This window comes from Lathyrus oleraceus, chromosome 5 (genome assembly GCF_024323335.1).
Source record: "Lathyrus oleraceus cultivar Zhongwan6 chromosome 5, CAAS_Psat_ZW6_1.0, whole genome shotgun sequence".
Classification (NCBI taxonomy): domain Eukaryota; kingdom Viridiplantae; phylum Streptophyta; class Magnoliopsida; order Fabales; family Fabaceae; genus Lathyrus; species Lathyrus oleraceus.
The window spans coordinates 615,722,500-615,747,571 of record NC_066583.1 but is presented as its reverse complement, the minus strand read 5'-3'; the positions used below and the strand labels follow the sequence as shown (position 1 = coordinate 615,747,571).

The window sequence follows — 25,072 nt, the reverse complement described above, 5'->3', positions numbered from 1 at the left end:
TTTCTATTTCTATCCATTTCTCCATGTCACGTCCATGTTGTATATTTTTTTACATATTCTATCACAACATAGGTGATGTAATATTTATTCTTTTGAATGTTTTTTTATATTCCCGCAATTAACACAAGGACAATAAAAGAGACCATTATTGTCGGAAAGATTTTTTTCTGCGAATTCAAGAACTTCTTTCTCATACACTAGACTTAATCTATCAGATCTCATCCAACTACAATCCATAATAAATTTTGAAATTTATATTAAAAGACTAATGTGAATGGCACACTAATGCTACACACACACCTTACTAACATGATTATATGCCTATGCATATCCATCAAAACAATATAACATTTAACAACACCAAAACCTAAAGCATATTCATGACATCAATCAACAGTCCAACAATTTCATTTGCAACTACACAAAGTCATAGTTACAAAATCTGAATAAAACATGAGCATGGCAACATGAACAGTACACATCATAATGTCCATGCACAACGAGTTGATTCATGAAATGCAACAAAATCCAGGATCATCGATGTGTTAAAAAAGAAATAAATAACCGTAGCGAAGGACATAAACATTCAAAAAATTGTACTATTACTATTAACCATGATGCGGGAGAGAGAGAGAGAGGCCAAGAAACGTGGCATACTTTGAAGAGGAGGAAGATACCAAGAAATGTTTTTTGTTCCAAGAAATGAATGAAGATGGTGAACATTAGATGTTTCAAATGAATGAAGATGGTGAAGATGAAGATTCTGCTATCGTTGCTGTCTGATTTACTAGGGCATCTGTTATGAAGGAAATAAAGAACCTGCTATGTTTTAATTTTGCAGTAAATTTTTTTACCATGGTTGCCAATATCAACCATAGTGAAATATGGAAAGTATAGTAACGGTTGATAAAAAAACCGTAGTTAATTGTTTTTCAATTTTTATTTAACAACATAAGTTAAGGGACACACACTTTCTTTATAGAAAAAATTTAAAAATGTTGATGTTAGGATTCGAAGCTTGTAACCCTTAATTTATCACCATGGTTATTATTATGAACCGTGATGAAAAGTATTTTAATAAAAAAAAATCAGACACATAAAAATAATATATTACCATGGTTAGCACAATGGTCATAGTAATATGATGTTACCAAAGATATATTTTGTAGTAGTGTCTTGTTTATTAATCCATGTTTGTTGCATATATATTGCCTCAGTACTATTATTTCACTACCTTCAGACCTTCTTCGCCTAACATCTATTTTCTTAATGGAAAAATCTTTACATTTCCATACCTATAATAAAACTCATAAGCTTCAATCACAGTTCCAAATTCCATAGCACAAATTTCATCTGGAGTAATGTAATTAATAATCACCAATCTATCACCTACAATTGCTTGACTATTTGACCATTTCGCTTCAACTAAATCCTCATCATCGTCATTATCAGCATCATCTTCATCATTTGAGTTTTAATGTCCATTAAATACAACATAATTAAAAGTTTCATCATCACTATATTCATCATCATTTGAATCACTATCAACGAAATGGGCATTGTTCAAACAAACATCAACATAATCATCGTTATTTTCCATTTGAAATCTGGAAATATATAAAACAAGTGATATTTTGTTCTTCGGATGACAATATGTCAGACATAGTTTCTGAGACAATGTGTATGACAGGTTAAATGTGTAGCAGACATAATAAAATAAAAATATAAATAACACATGAATTAGTAACACAGTTCGATGCAAAATCAAATATGTCTAGACAGCGTTACCCCAATGAAAGGAAATTCACTTTTAATAGTTAGAAGTACAGTTGAATCCTCTTAGTTTAAAAAAAAAATTCTAATACTATCCATGAATTTCTATTCAGGACTCCTTGTAGAAAGAAATCTACTCCTTATAGTTAGAAGTACAATTGGTCTTATCTAAACTCACTTTGTCTAGTGTCACTTTCCTAATACTACACGCGAAGATTTGACCAGGGATCCCTCTAAATCTGAGCAACTTCTCACTTTCACTCGGTCTCTCTTTCCAGTGTTTATTCAATTACGAAGATAAAAGACAAGACTAAAATGTAGCTCAAAACTCTATTCAACTAATTTAGAAGTAATGCCCAAGAATATAGTGTACAAAATACAAAAACAAGACTCAACTAAAACTCTCCTATAGAGTAAATATTTTTTTCTGAAGTTCGGAGTATTCACAAAGGAGATTGCCTCCATATATAGACACCACAATCCTGGTAGAAAGCCCACTAAGATTTTGATCTTGAATACAACTGATCCTCCAAAAATCACATGAGATCAATCTTCAATTATGTTGATTGTCAATCTTTATTGGTCACCTCTAAACATGATCTGAATATATTAATTAAAATCAATTTCATCTTGTTGAATTCTATTCAGATTAAACTTTTTCAAAAATGCACATAATCAATCAAATCTTCATTATGATGATTGAGATCCTTGATTGATATAAATCTTGAACAAATAATAACACCAAATGCAATCTTGGTAAAAATAGATTTTTTTTCAAATACAAGCACATGTTATCACACTTATGTCTTTGATAGAATAAGAAAAGGAAACAAGTCTTAAAAGGAAGAGATATAGTTTAATTTATCCTGCGCTCCAAGCAAACAACCTGAGATAGGATGTTTGGGACATTATGCTCATCATCTTGCTTTTACCGAAACATCAAAAAGCTGGTTTTGAATCTTTATTAACACAAAACCAATATTGTCTTTACTTGATATGAATGGAAATTCTAACCTCTCAAGTAAAAGATTCAGAATGCAAACTCTTCCAAAAACTGAACCACATTTTAAATCATCTTTAATAGAGATAGGATTTTTTTTCATTATATGCAAATCTAAATCTTGTAATTAAAATAAATCCAATTAAATCTCTTTATGAAATATTTAATTAAAATTTTAATTAATATCTTACATATCAATTTCAGCACAATCTTAGATAAAATAAATTTGAATCAAGTGTTCCTTCAAAGCATATTCAAATAAATACTTTTTTCAATACAAATTCAATCAAATCTTCTTTGATTAAATTAAATCAAAATATTTTAATTAATTGATATCCAATTAAATCTTTTCAACCAATATGAATTATGATTTAATAAAATCTTTTTCAGATTAACAAACTTCTTCTAAAAGTAATTTTCTCGTTGTACTAGAATTGAAACAGATTTGCTAACCAAATGTTGAAGCGATCATATAATACAGTTTGAGCAGTACGCGCGTCACGATGTCACACAATATGTTCAAGACATTTACTCAACAAATTGTCTATAAAAATTAGTCAATTATTTGTAATAACAACAAGATAAGACAACATCAATCATAGAACTTAATTTACAAATTGATATGAAATTTAACTAACATATTGAATAATTAACCTATTAAAAATCAAAATCCTTAAATTTGAAATCCTAATATAGATGACAACAACAATCATAAAACCTAATTTTCAAATTGAAACAAAATTTAACTAACATATTGAATAACTAACTTATTGAAAATTGAAATCCTTAAATTTAAAATCCAAATACAAATAACAACATCAATCATAAAACCTAATTCCCAAATTAAAGTCATATAACAAATTGATATCATTAAATTTTAAATCTAAATACTCTAACTAATATGCTATTAATACAAACACTAACAAACTGTGTGATGAGCAATTGAATGTGAGAATATGAAAGGTTCGTTCGTTGTACTAAGTTAGGAAGAAAACTCGTTTTACAATGGTGGAAGAAGATGAAATGAAGGTTTCATCCTCAATAGTGTGAGTGGTTGAATGTGAGAATATGAAACAAGCTTTCGTTCTACGGAGATAGAAGAGATAGAAAGAAGATTGTTTTTGTGATTGTTCTACACTAACGGCGAATAAGATGAATGAGGATATCGTTCTAAAGGTTAGGGAAATAAGATGAAGTTGTTGTTTTATTGGATTTTGATGTTCAAAATATAATATTAAAATTTAAAAAAACAATATATTAAATGACTTAAATATTTTAAATTTAATAGGTTAGAAACTTAATCGCTAGGTTAGAAACTTAATCGCAATGATACGAAATAAGTGGTAGTATGCACCAATAAGTGGTAGTATGCACCATATAATGCTACATGACACTTATTTATTATTCTCGCTGTCTCATAAAAAATATCATATTTACATATTTTCTCTGTCTCAAAATAATTGTTATTTTACATTAGCAATGCAATATTTATTATTTATTCCAAGTTATTTGTTGATTGACCAGAATTGTAATTACACCAAAAAAATCATTTTAACTTCACCATAAAATTTTCTTTAAATATAACCCCATATAGTATTGTACTTCTAAGTTTTTTTGGTTTGGACAAATATACTTTTCCTTATCTTGCTTTCCCTCACACCTCCAACTTTTCTGTTTTTTATACCAAAAACCTCAAATTTTTAACTTAAACAAGAAATTTCAAGGGTATGATACAAAACATTATAAAAACTTGGTCGGTTCATGACCCCCTTTGTATCAAATCTTCATATCATATGCCACACATTACACAAACATCAATGAAAGAAAAAGCCACTTCAACAAAACAAGTGGACAAAAAAAACATATAGAGGACCATGCCCCATCACTAGAATGGTACCTTCAACCCAAATTTCAATTCATCTGGATTTGGCTACATCATAACAAACAAGTAACTTTCATAAAAAAGCAAAAAATGTACATGCACCAATATCAAATAAATCTCATATTTCCTCTTCATTAGTCTAAAGACAAATTCACAAAACTATAGTTCACAGCCAAAACTCGACCAAAAAACCTTATACAATGTAACATTGTAAAATCACTAAACAAAGTTCCTATCAAATCAACTTGTATCTGTTGTATCCCTATTGCTACACTTGAAACTTTTTAGTAGAGATATTTTTCTCCCTACCAACAAAAATAATAAAATAAACACAAAAATCCGATAGCCTATCGCCATCAGAAACAAAACCAACAGATTTTTCCATTTTGCGTTACTATCGGGGGAGATATTGTACGCGCTTTGTAGAGCTTGGAAACCAGATATGGACCTTACTTGCCCAACTGCAAAGGAAGCGCCTAGATACTCGTTCTCCAATAGCCCCTATGAAAGATCAAGACGAGTAAACAAGATAGTTAATGTTCGTGGAAAACTATTTTACACTATCGATGCATATCAGATATCTATTACCTGAATTGAGTATGTATGAAAGGCTATATAGGACATTGGATACATCCACATTGGTCCTGGCAATGTACTTCGAATTCTGAAATAGCCGGCTGAAAGCATCATGACCACCTGAAATGGCGGATATTTATGCATCAGTGCTTAGTTCCGGAAATGCCTATAAGATAAATGGGCGCGGAACTCACGTGCACGCATAAGAGTGTCAAGACACTCCAGAAAACTTCTTGCCACAAAGTAGCGACAACTAGCATGATTCCTTCGTTTAGTAAGAGAGTCATGAAAAAATTCAGCACGAAGTACATTAACAAGCTGAACTGATCTTCTAGCCCGACTAGGAAGTAGAAGACTAGACTCGACGTAATGGAGATGAGAAAAAGAAACGGAATGCTCGACAAGAGCTGCGCAAGTAAAAATACAAATGTACTCGAGTGTTGGTTTGATTCTTCACACGCATATATCTGCAGAAAAGCAAATTATTCAACTTCACCAAAAAGAAGACATGTCTATTAGTAAAATAATATTCACGCATTGTCAATTGTATTCTAAAGTCGAAAAAGCGTAAGAAAAACTACCTTGATTTCTTTCATAAGTGCAGGTACTCTTGCGATGCTTAGAAGTGAACAGAATGATACAAATACGAAAATTGCTGCAACTCTTGCCTGCAATTTAACGCGCGTTAAAAGTGATTTTATATCGATTATAATTATATCTAGAATTGTTGGTATGTATAAATGAAGTGCAATTTTCGAGTCAAGACTCACCCCAACAGAAGACAGAGAATGACCTAAACCAGAAAATGCAGTACCGATGCATAGTGTGAGGAGCATGTAAAGAATAAGATGAAGCCAATAATACTTCCATTCTCTTGACACGACTAATAAAGATCTCCACGTTAAGACCGCGACCCGAGTAGCATTGCTAGCTTTACCTTTGCTTTTGAGAGCCGGACCTTCCTGGATATTTGCGAAGGAAGAGACTTATTTTATGGTGCAATTTCAAGTCTATGTTAACAGAAATTCTAACTTGTGTAGCAGCGATAGCGTACCTTCTCAGTGAGTTTCAGAACCATTGTTTCGACAGAAGCAGCATCGGCAGATGACTTATAAGTTGCTTCAAGTGTGCGTATAGCAACAGCGGTGTCCATGTTTACGGAAGAAAAATCTCCATTGTCATCCTATTAGGATGAAAACGTTAATAATGTATCATAACATTTAAAAGAGTTTAATCTGTTAACATTAATATATCAATGACGCATAATGTTTCAAAAAGTTAAATCTTTTAATATTGACATGGAAATGAGAAGTTAATCATCAACCTACTAAAAACAATTACCTGCCAGTTTTTACACATTGCGATTATCCTGTCAAAATCTGTATTAATTGCGCGTAAAAAGTGATCAGAAGGACTTTGCATGATCGGACAAGGAAATCCAGCGTTCGAGAAGTGCTGTATGAACATAAAATTATAATGATCAATAGATATGTTAAGCGAAAAAGTGAAGTTCTTGACAAATTTGCAACCATACTCATCGTTCTTAATCAAAGTTTTGTGCAGGGGTAGGAAAGTATAGAAGATAAGTTACCTGCAAGCAAGCTAACGTTTCTCCGAAGAACAAGGTATTTCCATTCGAAAGCAGACAAATTCGGTCGAAAAGACCAAAAACTTCCGTGCTACTCTGGTAGATGGTTATGATAAGAGTGCAACCGGTGCTTGCAAGTCTCCTCAATGTAACCATCATCAAAAGTGCCGAGACACTTAAAATAGATATATAACGAAAAGGATGTCAACGAAAAATTTCTCTAAATACGGAATACTATCAGAAATTAATAGAGGATTATTACAGGAAAAACACCTGTCCAAATGATAAAGAGGTTCGTCTAGAAATAAAATACGCGGTCTCATCACAAGCTCCCTAGCAATGCTAACAAGCCTTCTCTCCCCACTAGGAAGTCCTTTCATATAACAATGTCCGCCTATAAGCTTATTTGCATGCTCACCTAACGACATTGCGTGTATAGCGTCTTCTACTACACTCTTTTTCTGACAAAAGAAACCGGGAAGTTGCAGCAAGGCTGAATAATACAGAAACTCGCGCACAGTGAGAGATCCGATCAGAGTCGTTTCTCTATCAACGTAACCCTGCGAATTAAGAAAACAAATTTAGATATACATATACACTTTTAAACTTACACAATGGAAATTCAGAAACTGAACTCACATATGATCCATAGGGCATTTGCGATTTCGCTCCGTTCACAAACACTTCCCCATACATCCTAGCTGAAGGATGCAATCTTCCTGAGGTAAAGAGAAAGTTCCATTTTAGCTTTGATTATCGAAAGGCAAAGACGAATATCATTTGAAATGTTTAGTAAAAAAGAACATTAAAGCGTTCTTCGAGACCTGCAATGGCTCGTAATAACGTAGATTTCCCTGATTTAGCCGGGCCCATGATTACAGTCAATGTCCCGGGCAATGCATAACCGGTTGAACTCTTAATAACCTTATCAGAATACTTCCTTTTTCCCTTTATAGTAACAGTCAAATCTTTCCAAGCAACAGAAGCCCCAGCAATTTTGCGTGGAACGACAGCCCCTTCCGGTAGATGCGGTGAAGGCAAGGAGCCACTGTTGAGCTTCGATAGAGAAGGTGAAGCTGGCGTTGTTGCAGCGTTAATAGAATCACCTCCTTCGTCAACTCTAACATCAACATCTGTAGTATCATCCCACTCAGGCGAATCCTCAAACGAGATTGGTTGCCTTAGCGAACCGGGTTTACGCAGATAGAAAAAGTTGCTCGATGGTACCCTACTCGCCGGACTACTAGCCGAAGACGAAGAAGACCTATAATTATCTGATTGAGACTGTATTTCTTCCATGATCTTCAACTTTTTCCCCCTTAAAACATCAAAGGATTGTTCAAACTGAGACCAAAAACAATAAGCAGACACCACAATAACAATCTGCAAAACCAAAATGCAATTAATCTCTACACTGAAACACTAACTTGTAGTAATAATCATCATTAAAAAAGAAGAAAAAAGCATATAAAAAGTAAGAGGGGTATGAAGGGTTTTATTTTAGGGGAAGGAAGGAGACATACCCTATTCCTGTTACACAAAACCCATATTTATTTTCCATTTAAAAATGGAACAATAACCGAAAAATCAAATCTTGCACACAAAATTTCCTTTTCCATTGATATCAACTATACCTTATACACACCACTTTCACAAACCAAACTATTATTATTCATTTATTTCACACTAAACATAAACAAAAAAATAAAAAACAAAGATAGTAACAAAAACAAAAACAAAAACTCTTGTTTGTTATACTTAAAAGCTGAGCTGAAAATCCAACACAAAGCAATGAACATGAATGGTGAAAACTAGAAAACAAAGAGGAAATGACAAGGAACATACATACCAGGATCTGATGAAAACATTGTTATTGAGAGAGTGAAGAAGAAGGTGAATGAGAATAACCTGTGTGTGGTTTTGTAAGTATTGGAAGAGTTATTGATTTGACCCGTTGAACCCGGGTTTTTTTTCTTTCTATGTACTACTAATGTTTTGTTTTTCTCTTTCTTAATCTTAGTGTCTGTCTCACACTTTCTCTTTTATCTTTTCTTTTCTTTTTCTCTTTTTCTATTTTTTAAAATTTATTTTTGCTTTTTTCATCAAATCATCATAATGTTCCACTAATCATAATAACAAATTAATTACTCTTTGTATTCATGATGTCAAAGAAGAAGTTATGAAAACTTGGTCATTATTGGAGTGGTAGTTTAATGAATGAGATTTAGATGAAAAAAATGTTTCTCTAATTTAAGATTAGGTTAATTTCCCAAATTGTAACTTGTAAGTTTTGACTTCATAACTCATGGATAGTGACAAATTTAAAATGAGACTTGAGAAAAATTACAAACAAAAGTAAAAAAGAGTTTGTTTGTTGAGGGAGTCGATACTTTTAAGGAAAATGATGGTGTTGTATTAATGAGTATGGTAGAATTTATATTGTGAGCAATTTGGTTTTATAGTAGTATGAGATGTTTGTATTGTATGGTAGGAAAAATAAATTGTGTGTGTTTATATTTTGATTTTCACTTCAATTTGAAATGATTATTTTTTACTAAAGCTCCCACATATTTTTAAAAAATCATAATAAATTATTAATTTATAAATATTAATATTTTATTTATATTAGTACAATAGAAAAATACAAAGAAATGGTGTTATTGAAATTAATCATTTCAAATTAAAAAGAAGATAAAGATATAGATGACAAAAAGTCAATAAATCATAATAATTCTACTAAAAAAATATATTTAATTAATTATATAATATTTGGTTAGTAATTTTATTTGTTTAACTTAATTACTCATAACACATGAATATGTAAAAAAAATCTATAAATTATTTATTTTTTTATTAATAAGATTTTGTGTATCATCTTTCACTCAATGAGATAGTTATGTGCAGAACGATCGTCAATGGTTTTTGATGGTTTCCATTTCGCTTCATTAATCAATTAGGGTTTGTTATTAGTAACTTTGTTGTCCTCGACGACAGTCACTCATTTCAAAAATAGTTTTGTTTGGTGAGAATATAGACAAATAACGGTCTAGAGGGGAAGTGAATAGGTCTCCTAAAATAAAATTTTCGTTTGAAAATGATATTTTTTAGAGTTATAAAAACAATATGTTTTGCATGGCGGAAACAAAGTTTGAGTAAAGAGATATTATGCTTATCGATTTGAAGTTATGTGAGTAACCTTAAGCAACTCATTACAATCAAGTTGAACAATTGAATTACACCAGAAATTACAAGCTAAATGTATCACACAATTACTCAATTTCACAAGATGTGATATTGAATAACTTGCAATACAAGTTATCATACGGTGAACTGACTTGGATGTGTTTTTTAATTGCAATGTCGCGGTTAGCAAGAGTCGCCACCGACTTTTCTTTTATCCAATAAGGAAAGGTGGAAAAGAACAGGAAAGACCTTAATTTAGATTCTTAGATTCGGGAGGTACATTATACAAAGGGAAGGTGTTAGCACCCTTTGTATCCATGGTTATCCATGGGCTCTTAACTGCTTAATCACTTATGTTTTTCTTATTTGAAAAAGGTGGGTGAGAACTGTTTAGGAAATGTTTTGAAAAGGAGAATTTAACTTTGTAATGATTCTTGTATGAATGTATACAAAGTGGTTATCTCATTCAGTTTTGAAAATAGTTTAGAAAAATATAACTTGGCAATGATTCTAGTACGAATGTATGTCAAGTGGTGATTTTCTAGTATTTGTGAAATGTGAAAAGTATTTTAAATTGTGAGTAAGCAATTAAGAGTTATACCTATCCGAGGTCTTTACGGGCATTTCCTATCCTTATGAGGGTAAAACTGTCCTTACTATTGAGAAGTAAGTAGTTTCATCTTTTGGATGTAGAAGGGTCATCGAAGGGTCATTGATTGGTCATCGAAGGCAACAGTTGTGAGGATACCTTAGCATTCGAAGGGACTATCATCATTTAAACGTAGGCTACTGTCATACGGTGAACTGACTTGGGGTGTTTTGCCTTTTATCGCAATGTCGCGGATAGCAAGAGTCGCCACCGACTTTTCTTTTATCCAATAAGGAAAGGTGGAAAAGAACAGGAAAGACCTCAATAGATTTTGGGTTCAGGAGGTACATTATACAAAGGGAAGGTGTTAGCACCCTTTGTATCCATGGTTATCCATGGGCTCTTAATTACTGGATCACTTATATTTTTGTTTGAAAAGTGTCGGTGAATTGCTTAAAAAATGTTTGAAAGAGAGTTTAACTTTGTAATGATTCTCGTATGAATGTATACAAAGTATTTATCTCATTTGATTTTGAAAATGGTTTAGAAAAATATAACTCGGTAATGATTCTAGTATGAATGTATACCAAGTGGTGATTTTCTAGGATTTGTAAAGTGTAAAGTGTGAGGGGTGGAAAATGTTTTAGGTTATGATCCAGTAATTGAGAGTTATACCTTCCTAAGGTCGTTATGAACGTTTCCTATCCTTATGAGGGTAAAACTGTCCTTACTATTGAGAAGTAAGTAATTTTACCCTTTGGATGTTTAAGGGTCACCGTAGGGTCATCGATAGGTCATTGAAGGCAACAGTTGTAAGGATACCTTAGCATTCGAAGGGACGATCATCATTTAACCGTAGGCTACACCGAAGGGTCATCGAGGGACAAAATTGTATTTTCGAAGGCAACATCCGAGGGACCATGATTTATTTTATGATGATTTAATCGAAGGGCCATTGCTAAGTGTATCCCCACATTCGCGGGACATGACCGTTATACCGTAATATCGTAAGGCAAAAGAGAGGTCCAAGATCAATTATTTTAAAGGTCATATTTTAAAGTCAATTAAATAATTAAGTCCATACTAAAATCAATACATTAAAATTAATACATTAAAATTAACACATTAAAATTAATTAAGCAATTTAGGATGAGTCTCCCCAAGGGTATCCCACAAATAAAGTGGAAGACCTAAACGGCGATCTTTTTTCTGGGACATATGAACCTTTGCAAAATTCAGCAAACGGGTTAGAATACCAAATCGGGGTGTAATCGAAGATTACACCGCAAAAGAAAATACAGCAGCATGAATGTCAGGCAAAACAGTGCATAATTAACATAGAATAGATCAGATACGCATAGGACATAACAAACAAAATATTAGCGACTGTCCCGTTCGCCTCTGCCTCGCCTAGCGAGGGCCTAGCGAATACTCGCTACATGCTCGCTTAGCGATGTGCTAGCGAGCGGCTGCGGGTTTTGAATTTCAGAACAGTATGACTTCAACCTGCGGCATGGCTTATGGCATCCAACACATAATTATACGGTTCAGCATTCACAATATTCAGGCACACTTAAATTCACATGCAAAACCTCAAATATGTTTATGAATTCAATTATAATATCACATGCAAGTTAAGAACATAAAGCGGTATCACATGCAAATTAAGAAAATAACACGATAATAGTAATGCAAACCTGTTTGCAATCGAATTGCAACCTTGAATTGGCGAGCCGGATTGAGTTGGGCGGTGGTAGCTTCGGAGCGGATGAGCGGCCTTCAGGGTTTCTTTACTCGGAATCCTTCAAGTTGATCTCCAGGGTTTCTAGGCCAGGGTTCCGTCCGTCTTCCTCTGTTTTTCGTCCTCTCTTTCATTACTGAAGTGCTGGTATTTATAATGCCCTTTTTCATGACCTAATGGGCTCAGAACGAAGCCCGAAATTTTTTGTTGTCTGTCAGCCTCGCTAGGCGAGCTGGTAGCGAACGTTTGCTTCGCTAGGCGAGCGTGTAGCGAACGTAACGTTCGCTAGGCGAGCGTGTAGCGAACAGGCCAGTTTGGGCCATTTTCTGGATTGGGCCATTCGTGAGCTGGGCCTTCGTTCCTTTGAGATCAGTGTCATAAAAATGATTCGAAATGCCTTGAAAAATGTCTTGAAATATTAATGGGCAAATTTTGGGGTATGACAGCTGCCCCTGTTCAATATTCTTGAACCGAGAGAGTAGAATGGTATGTGCCGTTCGTGGTCTGGAGGTGAAAGATTATTGAACACTAGAATGCCCCAAAAATTTGCGCTTGTCCATTAGGAGCTAGTCTTGATGGAGATGGGCTTAGAGATGTCATCCAGGAAGTTTGATGACGAGCTTCCGATTGTGTCGTACATTAGACGATGTCTGAAGACATGGATGTCATACCGGGTCATACGCTAGACCGTATAATGAATCATCCATCATGCTGTTGACTTCGCTGGGGAGCGTGTGCTATATACTGCTGGGGATAAGGGATCAGAAATGCACCTGTCCGAAGGTAGCATCTGAGTAGCAGAATGAGCCGTCCGTTAGGCTGAATCTGCTGAAAAGGGAGTAGTCGTATACTAGACTACCATTCAGAAATGTACCTGTCCGAAGGTAGCATCTGAGTAGATGAAGGTCTAACTTGATCGTACATTAAACCATATCTGAGCAGAATGAGTCGTCCATTAGGCTGTGTCTACTTTTAAAGGGAGTAGTCGTGTATTAGACTACCATTCAGAAATGTACCTGTCCGAAGGTAGCATCTGAGTAAAGGAGTAGCCGTCTACTAGACTACCATTCAGAAATGTACCTGTCCGAAGGTAGCATCTGAGTAAGGGAGTAGTCGTATACTAGATTACCATTCAGAAATGTACCTGTCCGAAGGTAGCATCTGAGTAAGGAGTAGTCGTATACTAGACTACAATTCAGAAATGTACCTGTCCGAAGGTAGCATCTGAGTAAGGGAGTAGTCGTATACTAGACTACCATTCAGAAATGTACCTGTCCGAAGGTAGCATCTGAGTAAGGAGTAGTTGTATACTAGACTACCATTCAGAAATGTACCTGTCCGAAGGTAGCATCTGAGTAAGGGAGTAGCCGTATACTAGACCACCATTCAGAAATGTACCTGTCCGAAGGTCGCATCTGAGTAAGGGAGTAGCCGTATACTAGACTACCATTCAGAAATGTACCTGTCCGAAGGTAGCATCTGAGTAAGGGAGTAGCCGTATACTAGACTACCATTCAGAAATGTACCTGTCCGAAGGTAGCATCTGAGTAAGGGAGTAGCCGTATACTAGACCACCATTCAGAAATGTACATGTCCGAAGGTAGCATCTGAGTAAGGGAGTAGCCGTATACTAGACTACCATTCAGAAATGTACCTGTCCGAAGGTAGCATCTGAGTAAGGGAGTAGTCGTATACTAGACTACCATTCAGAAATGTACCTGTCCGAAGGTAGCATCTGAGTAAGGAGTAGTCGTATACTAGACTACCATTCAGAAATGTACCTGTCCGAAGGTAGCATCTGAGGGGATGAAGGTCTAACTTGGTCGTACATTAGACTGTATTTGCAGAATCTGACTTGAAGGTCTAACTTGGTCGTACATTAGACTGTATTTGCAGAATCTGACTTGAAGGTCTAACTTGGTCGTACATTAGACTATATTTGCAGAATCTGACTTGAAGGTCTAACTTGGTCGTACATTAGACTGTATTTGCAGAATCTGACTTGAAGGTCTAACTTGGTCGTACATTAGACTATATTTGCAGAATCTGACTTGAAGGTCTAACTTGGTCGTACATTAGACTGTATTTGCAGAATCTGACTTGAAGGTCTAACTTGGTCGTACATTAGACTGTATTTGCAGAATCTGACTTGAAGGTCTAACTTGGTCGTACATTAGACTGTATTTGAGTGGCCTCCGAGGACTTGAAGGTCTAACTTGGTCGTACATTAGACTGTATTTGAGTGGCCTCTGAGGACTTGAAGGTCTAACTTGGTCGTACATTAGACTGTATTTGAGTGGCCTCTGAGGACTTGAAGGTCTAACTTGGTCGTACATTAGACTGTATTTGAGTGGTTGAAGGTCAGAATGGATCGTACGCTAGATCGTGTCTGAGTTGTTGAAGGTCAGAATGGATCGTACGCTAGATCGTATCTGAGTTGTTGAAGGTCAGAATGGATCGTACGCTAGATCGTATCTGAGTTGAAGGAGTCATATGTTGAGATGAATCAGGGTGAACCGTACGCTAGGCTATATCTGATAGTATTTGTATATGCTGTATTTGCAATGAATATTTGGGATGAACTTATAGATGCCATCGTTAGGAGGATGTCAGAATGAATGTTGACACGGAGTATATCTGAAAGATGTATCTGAAGAAGAAAGTAGTCGTACGCTAGACTACACCTCGGAATATACCGTATGCTAGGCAGTGTCTGAGGGTTATAGTTGAATTTTGAACGTAATTGATGAGGATGTCCGTCTGAATGGACCTTTGTTTTGACTGTGTCAGGAGGATGATTAACCTGAAAAATAAAGTTAGCTTCATGCTATGTCATGATGCATGAGATGCAAATGTTGTATGCATGCGTGTGCTGTGAAATGATGTAATGAATGAATTATATGTCTGGAATAAATGAGAGCATTATATACATGTATATGTTATGAAATGATGTAATGTATATGATGCGGAATGAAACTTGTATGTAGGTATGTGATGTGAAATGATGTAATGTATATGATGCGGAACGAAAATTGTATGTAGGTATGTGATGTGAAATGATGTAATGAATGCACTATGTGTCTGAAACGTTCTTCCAGGGGACTCTATTGGGGAAATAAATCTCAGTCTTCTGGTCGGAGATATTTGTATTGATGACCCTTCCTTAGCTAGGGGTATTTGACTTCTGTCTGATGGTAGAAGATATTCAACCGAGCCTGGCTGAGGGTAGAAGAGATGACCAATATGTCTGATGATGCCGACCTCTGTTGGGAAATAGCTGGTTCTTGTTGGGGAATAGAATTAGCAACGGATTCATTGGGAAGCATGATTAGACCTTCTCCTCGATCCTGAAGTCCTTTAGTAATTGTCATTGTTATTTTATGCATGTATTTTGATAAACATTGATCATATTCAAATGCATATATCAATTCAAGTTAAATCAATGGACGTTTATGCAAACAAAATAGAGAAAGTAAAACAAAAGCATTTTTTTTTGAAACAGAATTGTGTTGATTTAGAAAGAGGGCCTATAAACAGGCAATTTGTGTACAAGGAGACAGAAATCCTAGTAAGAGGAAATCGTCAAGAAACGAAGACAAAGCTATGCAGAAAAAGTCCTGTTGATTTTAATTCCACTACTGTCATTATGTCTTCAAGCCTCTCATCTCCTGCTGTCGGATGAAAGTGATTGGCTTGTTCAGTCCCTTGAACTTGGTTGAAGCAGACAGAGAACGGGGCATAGTCATACGCTTTAATCCCTAATTTTTGCCTGGACCGCCTTTTCAGGTTTTCAGTCCACCGGGATACCCTTTTTTTGCTCAAGCCGCCTTTTCAGGTTTTCGACTTGCCGGGTGTATGTCTTTATATGTTTATCCCTAATTTTTTGCCCGAACCCTTTTGGTTCGCCGGGATGCCCTTACTTTTGCCAAGGTACGTCGACCTAGCGGGTCTCTTTTATGCGTAGTATTTTTTTTTAACTATGTCAGCGTTCACAGGATGCGGGAACTCTTCGCCGTCCATTGTAGCAAGCATCATGGCTCCACCAGAGAATACCTTCTTAACTACAAATGGCCCTTCGTATGTGGGAGTCCATTTGCCCCTGGGATCACCTTGTGGTAGAATGATACGCTTGATAACTAAGTCGCCGATTTGGTACACTCGTCTCTTGACCTTTTTGTTAAATGCCTGGGTCATGCGCTTCTGATATATCTGCCCATGACAAACAGCCGCAAGTCTCTTTTCATCAATCAAATTTATCTGATCGAGTCGAGTTTGAATCCATTCATCCTCATCTAAGCCTGCATCTTTCACAATTCTTAGAGAGGGGATCTGAACTTCCACTGGTAAAACGGCTTCCATTCCATAGACTAAAGAGAAAGGGGTTGCCCCTGTCGAAGTGCGGTAACCATGAAGAGCAAAAGGTAACATCTCATACCAGTCTTTGTATGTTACTGTTATATTCTTGATATTGTTAGCAGCCTCCACGGCGTCGTTCGTCTTTGGCCGGTACGGAGAAGAGTTATGGTGTTTTATTTTGAACTGCATGCAGAGTTCAGTTTAGTACCATTATCAGTGATAACTCTTTCAGGAGACAGCAGGTTTCTCGAATGTATATTTGATAAGATCCATCTTAGAAATCAATAAAGTGGTATGATTCAACATATACTGTCTTAGTCGGCGAGCAGCCCAAGCCAAAACGCAGCAAGCTTTCTCGAGCTGTGAGTATCTTGTTTCACAGTCGGTACCTTTTGCTAAGGCAGTGTATGACATGCTCTTTTCGACCAGACTCGTAATGTTGCCCCAGCACACCCTATTGAATTTTCTAACACGGTCAAATACATAGTTAGAGGTCTTCCTTCAACTGGTAGCATCAGAATTGGAGGTTCTTGGAGATATTTCCTGATTTTGTTATTCATCATTCCATACCATCTCTTGATTTTTCCTTTTTAGTAATTTGAAGATGGGTTTGCCGGTAGCAGTCAAGTGTGGAATGAATCGGGCAATGTAATTCAAGTGTCCCAAGAAACCTCTGACTTCTTTCTTGTCTATTTCAGTACCCAGATTTACAATTTCAATTGATTCCTCATGCGGCTGTGTGGTCTTTTCTTCTTGTAGTACCAGTCTGGCAAGTTCTCCAGGGACTTCACAATCTTCCTCACTTCCATCCTCGGCTTGGTAGATCGGATTTTCAAAGTCATAATGAACAGTAGCAGAGTCATTACCAACAGGATCCAGAGTGGATATGGATCGGCAAATTGTTACGTGAGTGTGTGCAAGAAAACATAGCTTGTTTGAAAAATGACAGGAAAGATAAAGAGCGCAATATTTGAATGCAAAAAGTCCATTGATCTATTGAATATGAATATGCTTATGAAAATGACAAAACCCTTGAAAAATTAGCTATTGTGCCCCGGGCATAGACACAATGCCTTAAAATGCTAAAACAACAATAACAATTACTCCTGACTAAAGGAAATCGGGATAGTGTCTTCAGCCTTCCAACTATCGAGTCTGTCACCAATTGTTGGGGAAATCCAGCTATCCAAGTCACAATCATTATCAGTATCTTCCACAGCATTGACAGTCTCATCTTGATTAGGCAGAGGGGCAGTGATGACATCAGGAGTCTCAGGCGGATCAAATTCAAATTCTCCGGCGTCGATCATATCCTGAATTTTGTTCTTCAACGACCAACAATTGTTTGTATCATGCCCGGGGCTATCGGAGTGATATGCACACCTGGCATTGGGATTATAACGAGGAGAAGTAGTGTTGGGTTTTGCAGGAGGATCTCTGAGGGTAATTAAATTTGCTTTTAGCATACCCTGCAGTGCCTGTGCTAAAGTCATATTGATCTTCGTAAACTGCCTTCTTCCCGGGTTAGTGTGCCTCACAGATTTCTTGTCTTTTTTCTTCTCGAGCAAGAGAGCCTTCAGTTCCTTCTGCCCCCTGGATAAGTTCAAGATTATCTTCTGGAGTTGAGCATTCTGAGCCTGGAGGTCTTTGACAATTTGTTCGAGGTCCATTTTTCTGTTTGGAGGAAAACCGTGAGAATACTGATCCCTTTAGAACACCGGTTATGCAATGTTATGCTATGCAATGTATGAAATGTTTTCAAGGACTTTTGGAATTTAACTTTGCATAAACTACCAAAAAAGGAAACTCTTTTTTTTTTTTTTTTTTTTTTATGAACTAGAGAAAAGTTAAATCCCTAAGTCCTCGAAATGGTTAGTACAATGCCATGATGTTATGATGATGTTATGTATGTTATGATGTTATGTATGTTATGTAAATAACAAGCACAAGCAATTCACACAACCATCATTCCTAGGTTTTAAAGCTTGCATGAGTTCCATAGGTAAGTACCCTCCCCACTGAAGTTTGGTTGGTTCAACCTGTCCTAGAATAGTAACCGGGTTCTAGAAGGATCTCAAATCATCGACCTTTCTTTAAGTCCACTTCAGTGCAACACCAAGTGGTTGACCGAAGCTTCCCTAAAGTCCAATCTCAAAGAGTGTAGTATCGAGTCTCAACCAACCCCAGTCGGAACCGAAGTCAGTTATCTCACTACTTTCTAATGGCCAGGATAAGTCAATTAGGGTTCTAAAGGTCTGGTTAATGCTTTGATGACACCACGCGGAAGCCAAATTTTTCCTCAAGTAAACATGAGGAACATCAGGACATCCAAAGTGTCACATTAACCGTAGCTATCATTTTGACCATTCCAGTATACGCCGGATAGTCGCGATGATCTATTGCTACTTACCTAGGGTACACTAGATCCGGGTGTAGGATCTTTCACTCAAGAATACCCAAGCAATCCCTTAAAAGTAAATTAGACAACTTTAAATAAGTGATCTTGTTTTTAAGGTAACCTCTCTTTTTAAAGATTCCTCAGCAGAGTCGCCAGTTCTGTCATACGGTGAACTGACTTGGGGTGTTTTGCTTTTTATCGCAATGTCGCGGATAGCAAGAGTCGCCACCGACTTTTCTTTTATCCAATAAGGAAAGGTGGAAAAGAACAGGAAAGACCTCAATAGATTTTGGGTTCGGGAGGTACATTATACAAAGGGAAGGTGTTAGCACCCTTTGTATCCATGGTTATCCATGGGCTCTTAATTACTGGATCACTTATATTTTTGTCTGAAAAGTGTCGGTGAATTGCTTAAAACATGTTTGAAAGAGAGTTTAACTTTATAATGATTCTCGTATGAATGTATACAAAGTATTTATCTCATTTGATTTTGAAAATGGTTTAGAAAAATATAACTCGGTAATGATTCTAGTATGAATGTATACCAAGTGGTGATTTTCTAGGATTTGTAAAGTGTAAAGTGTGAGGGGTGGAAAATGTTTTAGGTTATGATCCAGTAATTGAGAGTTATACCTTCCTAAGGTCGTTATGAACGTTTCCTATCCTTATGAGGGTAAAACTGTCCTTACTATTGAGAAGTAAGTAATTTTACCCTTTGGATGTTTAAGGGTCACCGTAGGGTCATCGATAGGTCATTGAAGGCAACAGTTGTAAGGATACCTTAGCATTCGAAGGGACGATCATCATTTAACCGTAGGCTACACCGAAGGGTCATCGAGGGACAAAATTGTATTTTCGAAGGCAACATCCGAGGGACCATGATTTATTTTATGATGATTTAATCGAAGGGCCATTGCTAAGTGTATCCCCACATTCGCGGGACATGACCGTTATACCGTAATATCGTAAGGCAAAAGAGAGGTCCAAGATCACTTATTTAAAGGTCATATTTTAAAGTCAATTAAGTAATTAAGTCCATACTAAAATCAATACATTAAAATTAATACATTAAAATTAATACATTAAAATTAACACATTAAAATTAATTAAGCAATTTAGGGTGAGTCTCCCCAAGGGTATCCCACAAATAAAGTGGAAGACCTAAACGGCGATCTTTTTTCTGGGACATATGAACCTTTGCAAAATTCAGCAAACGGGTTAGAATACCAAATCGGGGTGTAATCGAAGATTACACCGCAAAAGAAAATACAGCAGCATGAATGTCAGGCAAAACAGTGCATAATTAACATAGAATAGATCAGATACGCATAGGACATAACAAACAAAATATTAGCGACTGTCCCGTTCGCCTCTGCCTCGCCTAGCGAGGGCCTAGCGAATACTCGCTACATGCTCGCTTAGCGATGTGCTAGCGAGCGGCTGCGGGTTTTGAATTTCAGAACAGTATGACTTCAACCTGCGGCATGGCTTATGGCATCCAACACATAATTATACGGTTCAGCATTCACAATATTCAGGCACACTTAAATTCACATGCAAAACCTCAAATATGTTTATGAATTCAATTATAATATCACATGCAAGTTAAGAACATAAAGCGGTATCACATGCAAATTAAGAAAATAACACGATAATAGTAATGCAAACCTGTTTGCAATCGAATTGCAACCTTGAATTGGCGAGCCGGATTGAGTTGGGCGGTGGTAGCTTCGGAGCGGATGAGCGGCCTTCAGGGTTTCTTTACTCGGAATCCTTCAAGTTGATCTCCAGGGTTTCTAGGCCAGGGTTCCGTCCGTCTTCCTCTGTTTTTCGTCCTCTCTTTCATTACTGAAGTGCTGGTATTTATAATGCCCTTTTTCATGACCTAATGGGCTCAGAACGAAGCCCGAAATTTTTTGTTGTCTGTCAGCCTCGCTAGGCGAGCTGGTAGCGAACGTTTGCTTCGCTAGGCGAGCGTGTAGCGAACGTAACGTTCGCTAGGCGAGCGTGTAGCGAACAGGCCAGTTTGGGCCATTTTCTGGATTGGGCCATTCGTGAGCTGGGCCTTCGTTCCTTTGAGATCAGTGTCATAAAAATGATTCGAAATGCCTTGAAAAATGTCTTGAAATATTAATGGGCAAATTTTGGGGTATGACAGCTACACCGAAGGGTCATCGAGGGACAAAGGCAACATTCGAGGGACTATGATGATTTAACCGAAGGGTCTTTGCTAAGTGCATCCCCACATTCGCGGGACATGACCATAATACCATAATCGTAGGGTAACAAAGAGAGGTCCGAGATCACTTATTTAAAGGCAAAGTTTTACAATTAATTAGGTAGCCGTAATCAAGTAGGTAATTAGGTCCACATTAAAATTAATACATTAAGACCAATTAAGCCATTAGGGTGGATCTTCGCCATAAAATCAATACATTAAAATCCATTGAGTAATTCAGGGTGAACCTCCATAAGGGTACCCCACAAATAAAGTGGGATACCTAACAAGCAATCCTTTCCTGGGGTATGTGAACCTTTACAAAACTCAACAAAACATGTCAGAACACCAAATCAGGGTGCAATCGAGGATTACACCACAAGAAAAAAAAAAGGATCACAACAGTAAATAAGGTCGGATAAATGATGCACGATAAAACATGAGTGAAAAATCAGAACAGAAAAGTCAGCTACTGTCACGTTCGCCCCTGCCTCGCCTAGCGAAGGCTTAGCGAATACTCGCTGCATGCTCGCTTAGCGATGTGCTAGCGAGCGGCTGCGGATTCTGGTTTTGACATAAGTACACTTTCAGCCAATTTTATGCCTTATGGCTTTCATTACCGCAATTATATGGTTAATCATTTAAAGTATTCAGGTACATACTAAAGTTCACATGCCAAACTTAAGTTATTTTCATAAATCTAATCATAAAGCCATATGCAAATTAAGAACATAAGGCAGTAATAGCAATGTAAACCTGTTGGCAACTGAATTGCGACTTCGAATCGGCAAATCGGATGGAATTGGGCAGAGGTAGACCTTGGTGCCGAACTTCCTTCAGGGTTTGTCTCCAGTGAGTGTTAGGGTTTGCTTGCCAGGGCTCTCCTTTCTCCGTCTTTTTCTCCCCCTTTTCGTGACTGAAGCTTGGCTATTTATAATGCTCTTGTTGTGACCTAATGGGCTCAGAATGAAGCCCAGAAATTCTGATATTCGCAAGATTCGCTAGGCGAAGGAGTTGCTCGCCTAGCGAGCAAGCTAGTTTGGGCTTTTACTGGATCTGGTGCTTCGCTGGGCGAGTTGCATAATGAAGGGTTCGCTAGGCGAAGGAATTGCTCGCCTAGCGAGCAAGCTAGTTTGGGCCTTTTTCTGGAGTGAGTCTGTTGTGAGCTGGGCCTTTTGTTCCTTTAAGATCAGTGCCTTGTAGAATAAGTCGGAGTGTCTTGAAAAATGCCTCGTAATATCAACGGGCAAATTTTGGGGTATGACAGCTGCCCCTGTTTAATATTCTTGAACCGAGAGAGTTAGGATGGTGTGTACACCATTCGTGGTCTGAAGGTGGAAGAATATTAAACACTAGAATGCCCCAAAAATTTGCACTTGTTCGTCGGAAGTTATTCCTGATGGAGATGGGCTTAAAGATGCCATCCGGGAAGTTCGATGATGGAAACTTCAGAGTGCGTCGTACATTAGACAATATCTGAAGCCATGGATGTCATACCGGGTCATACGCTAGACCGTATAGTGAGTTATCCATTAGGCTGTTGACTTCGTTGGGGAGTCAGGGTGTGCTATACGCTGCTGGGGATAAGGGATCAGAATGAATCATATGCTAGACCGCATCTGAATCCCAGAGTGAGTTGTTCATTGGGCGGATGACTTCGCTGGGGATGAAAAATCAGAATGAATCGTACGCTAGATCGTATCTGAGTTGAAGGTCCAAATGGGTCGTACGTTAGACCGTATTGGAGTTGCAGAATGAGTCGTACGTTAGGCTGTATCTGAAGGATAAAGTAGTCGTACGCTAGACTACACCCCGGAATGTACCGTACGCTAGGCAGCATCTGAGGATTTGAAAGTCCAAATGGGTCGTATGTTAGACCGTATTGGAGTTGCAGAATGAGCCGTACGTTAGGCTGTATCTGAAGGATAAAGTAGTCGTACGCTAGACTACACCCCGGAATGTACCGTACGCTAGGCAGCATCTGAGGATTTGAAGGTCCAAATGGGTCGTACGTCAGACCGTATTGGAGTTGCAGAATGAGCCGTACGTTAGGCTGTATCTGAAGGATAAAGTAGTCGTACACTAGACTACACCCCGGAATGTACCGTACGCTAGGCAGCATCTGAGGATTTGAAGGTCCAAATGGGTCGTACGTCAGACCGTATTGGAGTTGCAGAATGAGCCGTACGTTAGGCTGTATCTGAAGGATAAAGTAGTCGTACGCTAGACTACACCCCGGAATGTACCGTACGCTAGGCAGCATCTGAGGATTTGAAGGTCCAAATGGGTCGTACGTTAGACCGTATTGGAGTTGCAGAATGAGTCGTACGTTAGGCTGTATCTGAAGGATAAAGTAGTCGTACGCTAGACTACACCCCGGAATGTACCGTACGCTAGGCAGCATCTGAGGATTTGAAGATCCAAATGGGTCGTACGTTAGACCGTATTGGAGTTGCTGAAAGTCAGAACGGATCGCACGTTAGATCGTATCCGAGTTGAAGGAGTCATATGTTGGGCTGAATCAGAATGAACCGTACGTTAGGCTGTATCTGATAATATTTGTTGTATTTCACATGGATTATATCCGAGAGCCGTATTCGAATCTTGAATGTGATCAGGAGGATAATTAACCTGAAAGATCAAGTTAGTTTCATGCAATGTCATGGTGCATGAGATGTTTTATGCCTGCGAACATGGTATGCATGTGCATGCTATGAAACGATGTAATGTATATGATGCGGAATGAAATAAATATGAACATTGTATGCAGGTATGTGATGTGAAATGATGTAATGGATGCACTATGCGTCTGAAACGTTCTTCCAGGGGACTCTACTGGGGAAATAAATCTAGTCCTCTGGTCGGAGATATTTGTATTGATGACCCTGTCTCAGCTGGGGGTATTTGATTTCTGTCTGAGGGTAGAAACATTCGACAGAGCCTGGCTGGCTGATAGAAGAGATGACCAATTCGTCTAGTGATGCCGATTTCTTCTAGGGAATAACTGGCTTAGCCGGGGAATAGAATTAGCAACGGATTCATTGGGAAGCGTGATTAGACCTTCTCCTCGATCCTGAAGTCGTGTAGTAATTGCTATTGCTATTCTAGGCATGCCTTTTTGGTAAACATTGATCATATTCAGATGCATAAATCAATTCAAATTAAACCAATGGACGTTTATGCAAACAAAACAGAGAAAGTAAAACAAAAGCATCTTTTTGGACGATGAAATGGTATCGACTTTGAAAGAGGGCCTATAAACAGGCAATTTGAGTACAAGGAGACAGAAATCCTAGTAAGAGGAAGCCGTCCAGAAAACAAAGAGAAAGCTATGCAGAAAAAAAAAGTCCCATCGATTTTAATTCCACTACTGTCATTATGTCTTCAAGCATCTCATCTCCTGCTGTCGGATAGAAGTGATTGGCTTGTTCAGTCCCTTGAACTTGGTTGAAGCTGACAGAGAACGGGGCATAGTCATACGCTTTAATCCCTAATTTTTGCCTGGACCGCCTTTTCAGGTTTTCAGTCCACCAGGATACTCTTTTTTGCCCAAGCCGCCTTTTCAGGTTTTCGACTTGCCGGGTGTACATGCGTAGTATTTTTTAACTATGTCCGTGTTCACGGGATGCGGGGACTCTTCGTCGTCCACTGTAGCAAGTATCATGGCTCCACCAGAGAATACCTTCTTAACTACAAATGGCCCTTCGTATGCGGGAGTCCATTTACCTCTGGGATCACCTTGCGGTAGAATGATACGCTTGATCACCA

The 25,072-nt window shown here is 37.5% G+C and overlaps 1 protein-coding gene across 3 annotated transcripts; it reads right to left on the bottom strand.

Moving 5' to 3' along the window:
* Positions 1–4,762: 4,762 nt before the first annotated feature.
* Positions 4,763–8,884, bottom strand: LOC127087084 (ABC transporter G family member 3). Of its 3 annotated transcripts, none has more exons than XM_051027938.1 (12): positions 8,728–8,884; positions 7,644–8,202; positions 7,459–7,538; positions 7,093–7,379; positions 6,823–6,994; positions 6,573–6,686; positions 6,286–6,414; positions 6,002–6,193; positions 5,813–5,899; positions 5,426–5,698; positions 5,244–5,351; positions 4,763–5,156 (listed from the first exon to the last, which is right to left on the bottom strand). In XM_051027938.1, the coding sequence occupies exons 2-12, from the start codon at positions 8,116–8,118 to the stop codon at positions 4,896–4,898; spliced, it is 2,178 nt and encodes a 725-aa protein (XP_050883895.1). In that variant the 5' UTR covers positions 8,119–8,202; positions 8,728–8,884; the 3' UTR covers positions 4,763–4,895. The 3 variants fall into 3 exon arrangements, with proteins under 3 accessions (XP_050883895.1, XP_050883893.1, XP_050883894.1); XM_051027936.1 differs by having other exon boundaries at positions 8,669–8,837; XM_051027937.1 differs by having other exon boundaries at positions 8,665–8,822.
* Positions 8,885–25,072: the final 16,188 nt, after the last annotated feature.

Excerpts from the sequence above, each read along its gene's own strand:
- LOC127087084 (XM_051027938.1), bottom strand. The coding sequence starts at position 8,118 with ATGGAAGAAATACAGTCTCAATCAGATAATTATAGGTCTTCTTCGTCT. Across the intron at positions 6,687-6,822 it reads AAACGTTAGCTTGCTTGCAG|CACTTCTCGAACGCTGGATT; the intron begins GTAACTTATCTT and ends ATGTTCATACAG. Across the intron at positions 5,900-6,001 it reads ATTCTCTGTCTTCTGTTGGG|GCAAGAGTTGCAGCAATTTT; the intron begins GTGAGTCTTGAC and ends GTTAAATTGCAG.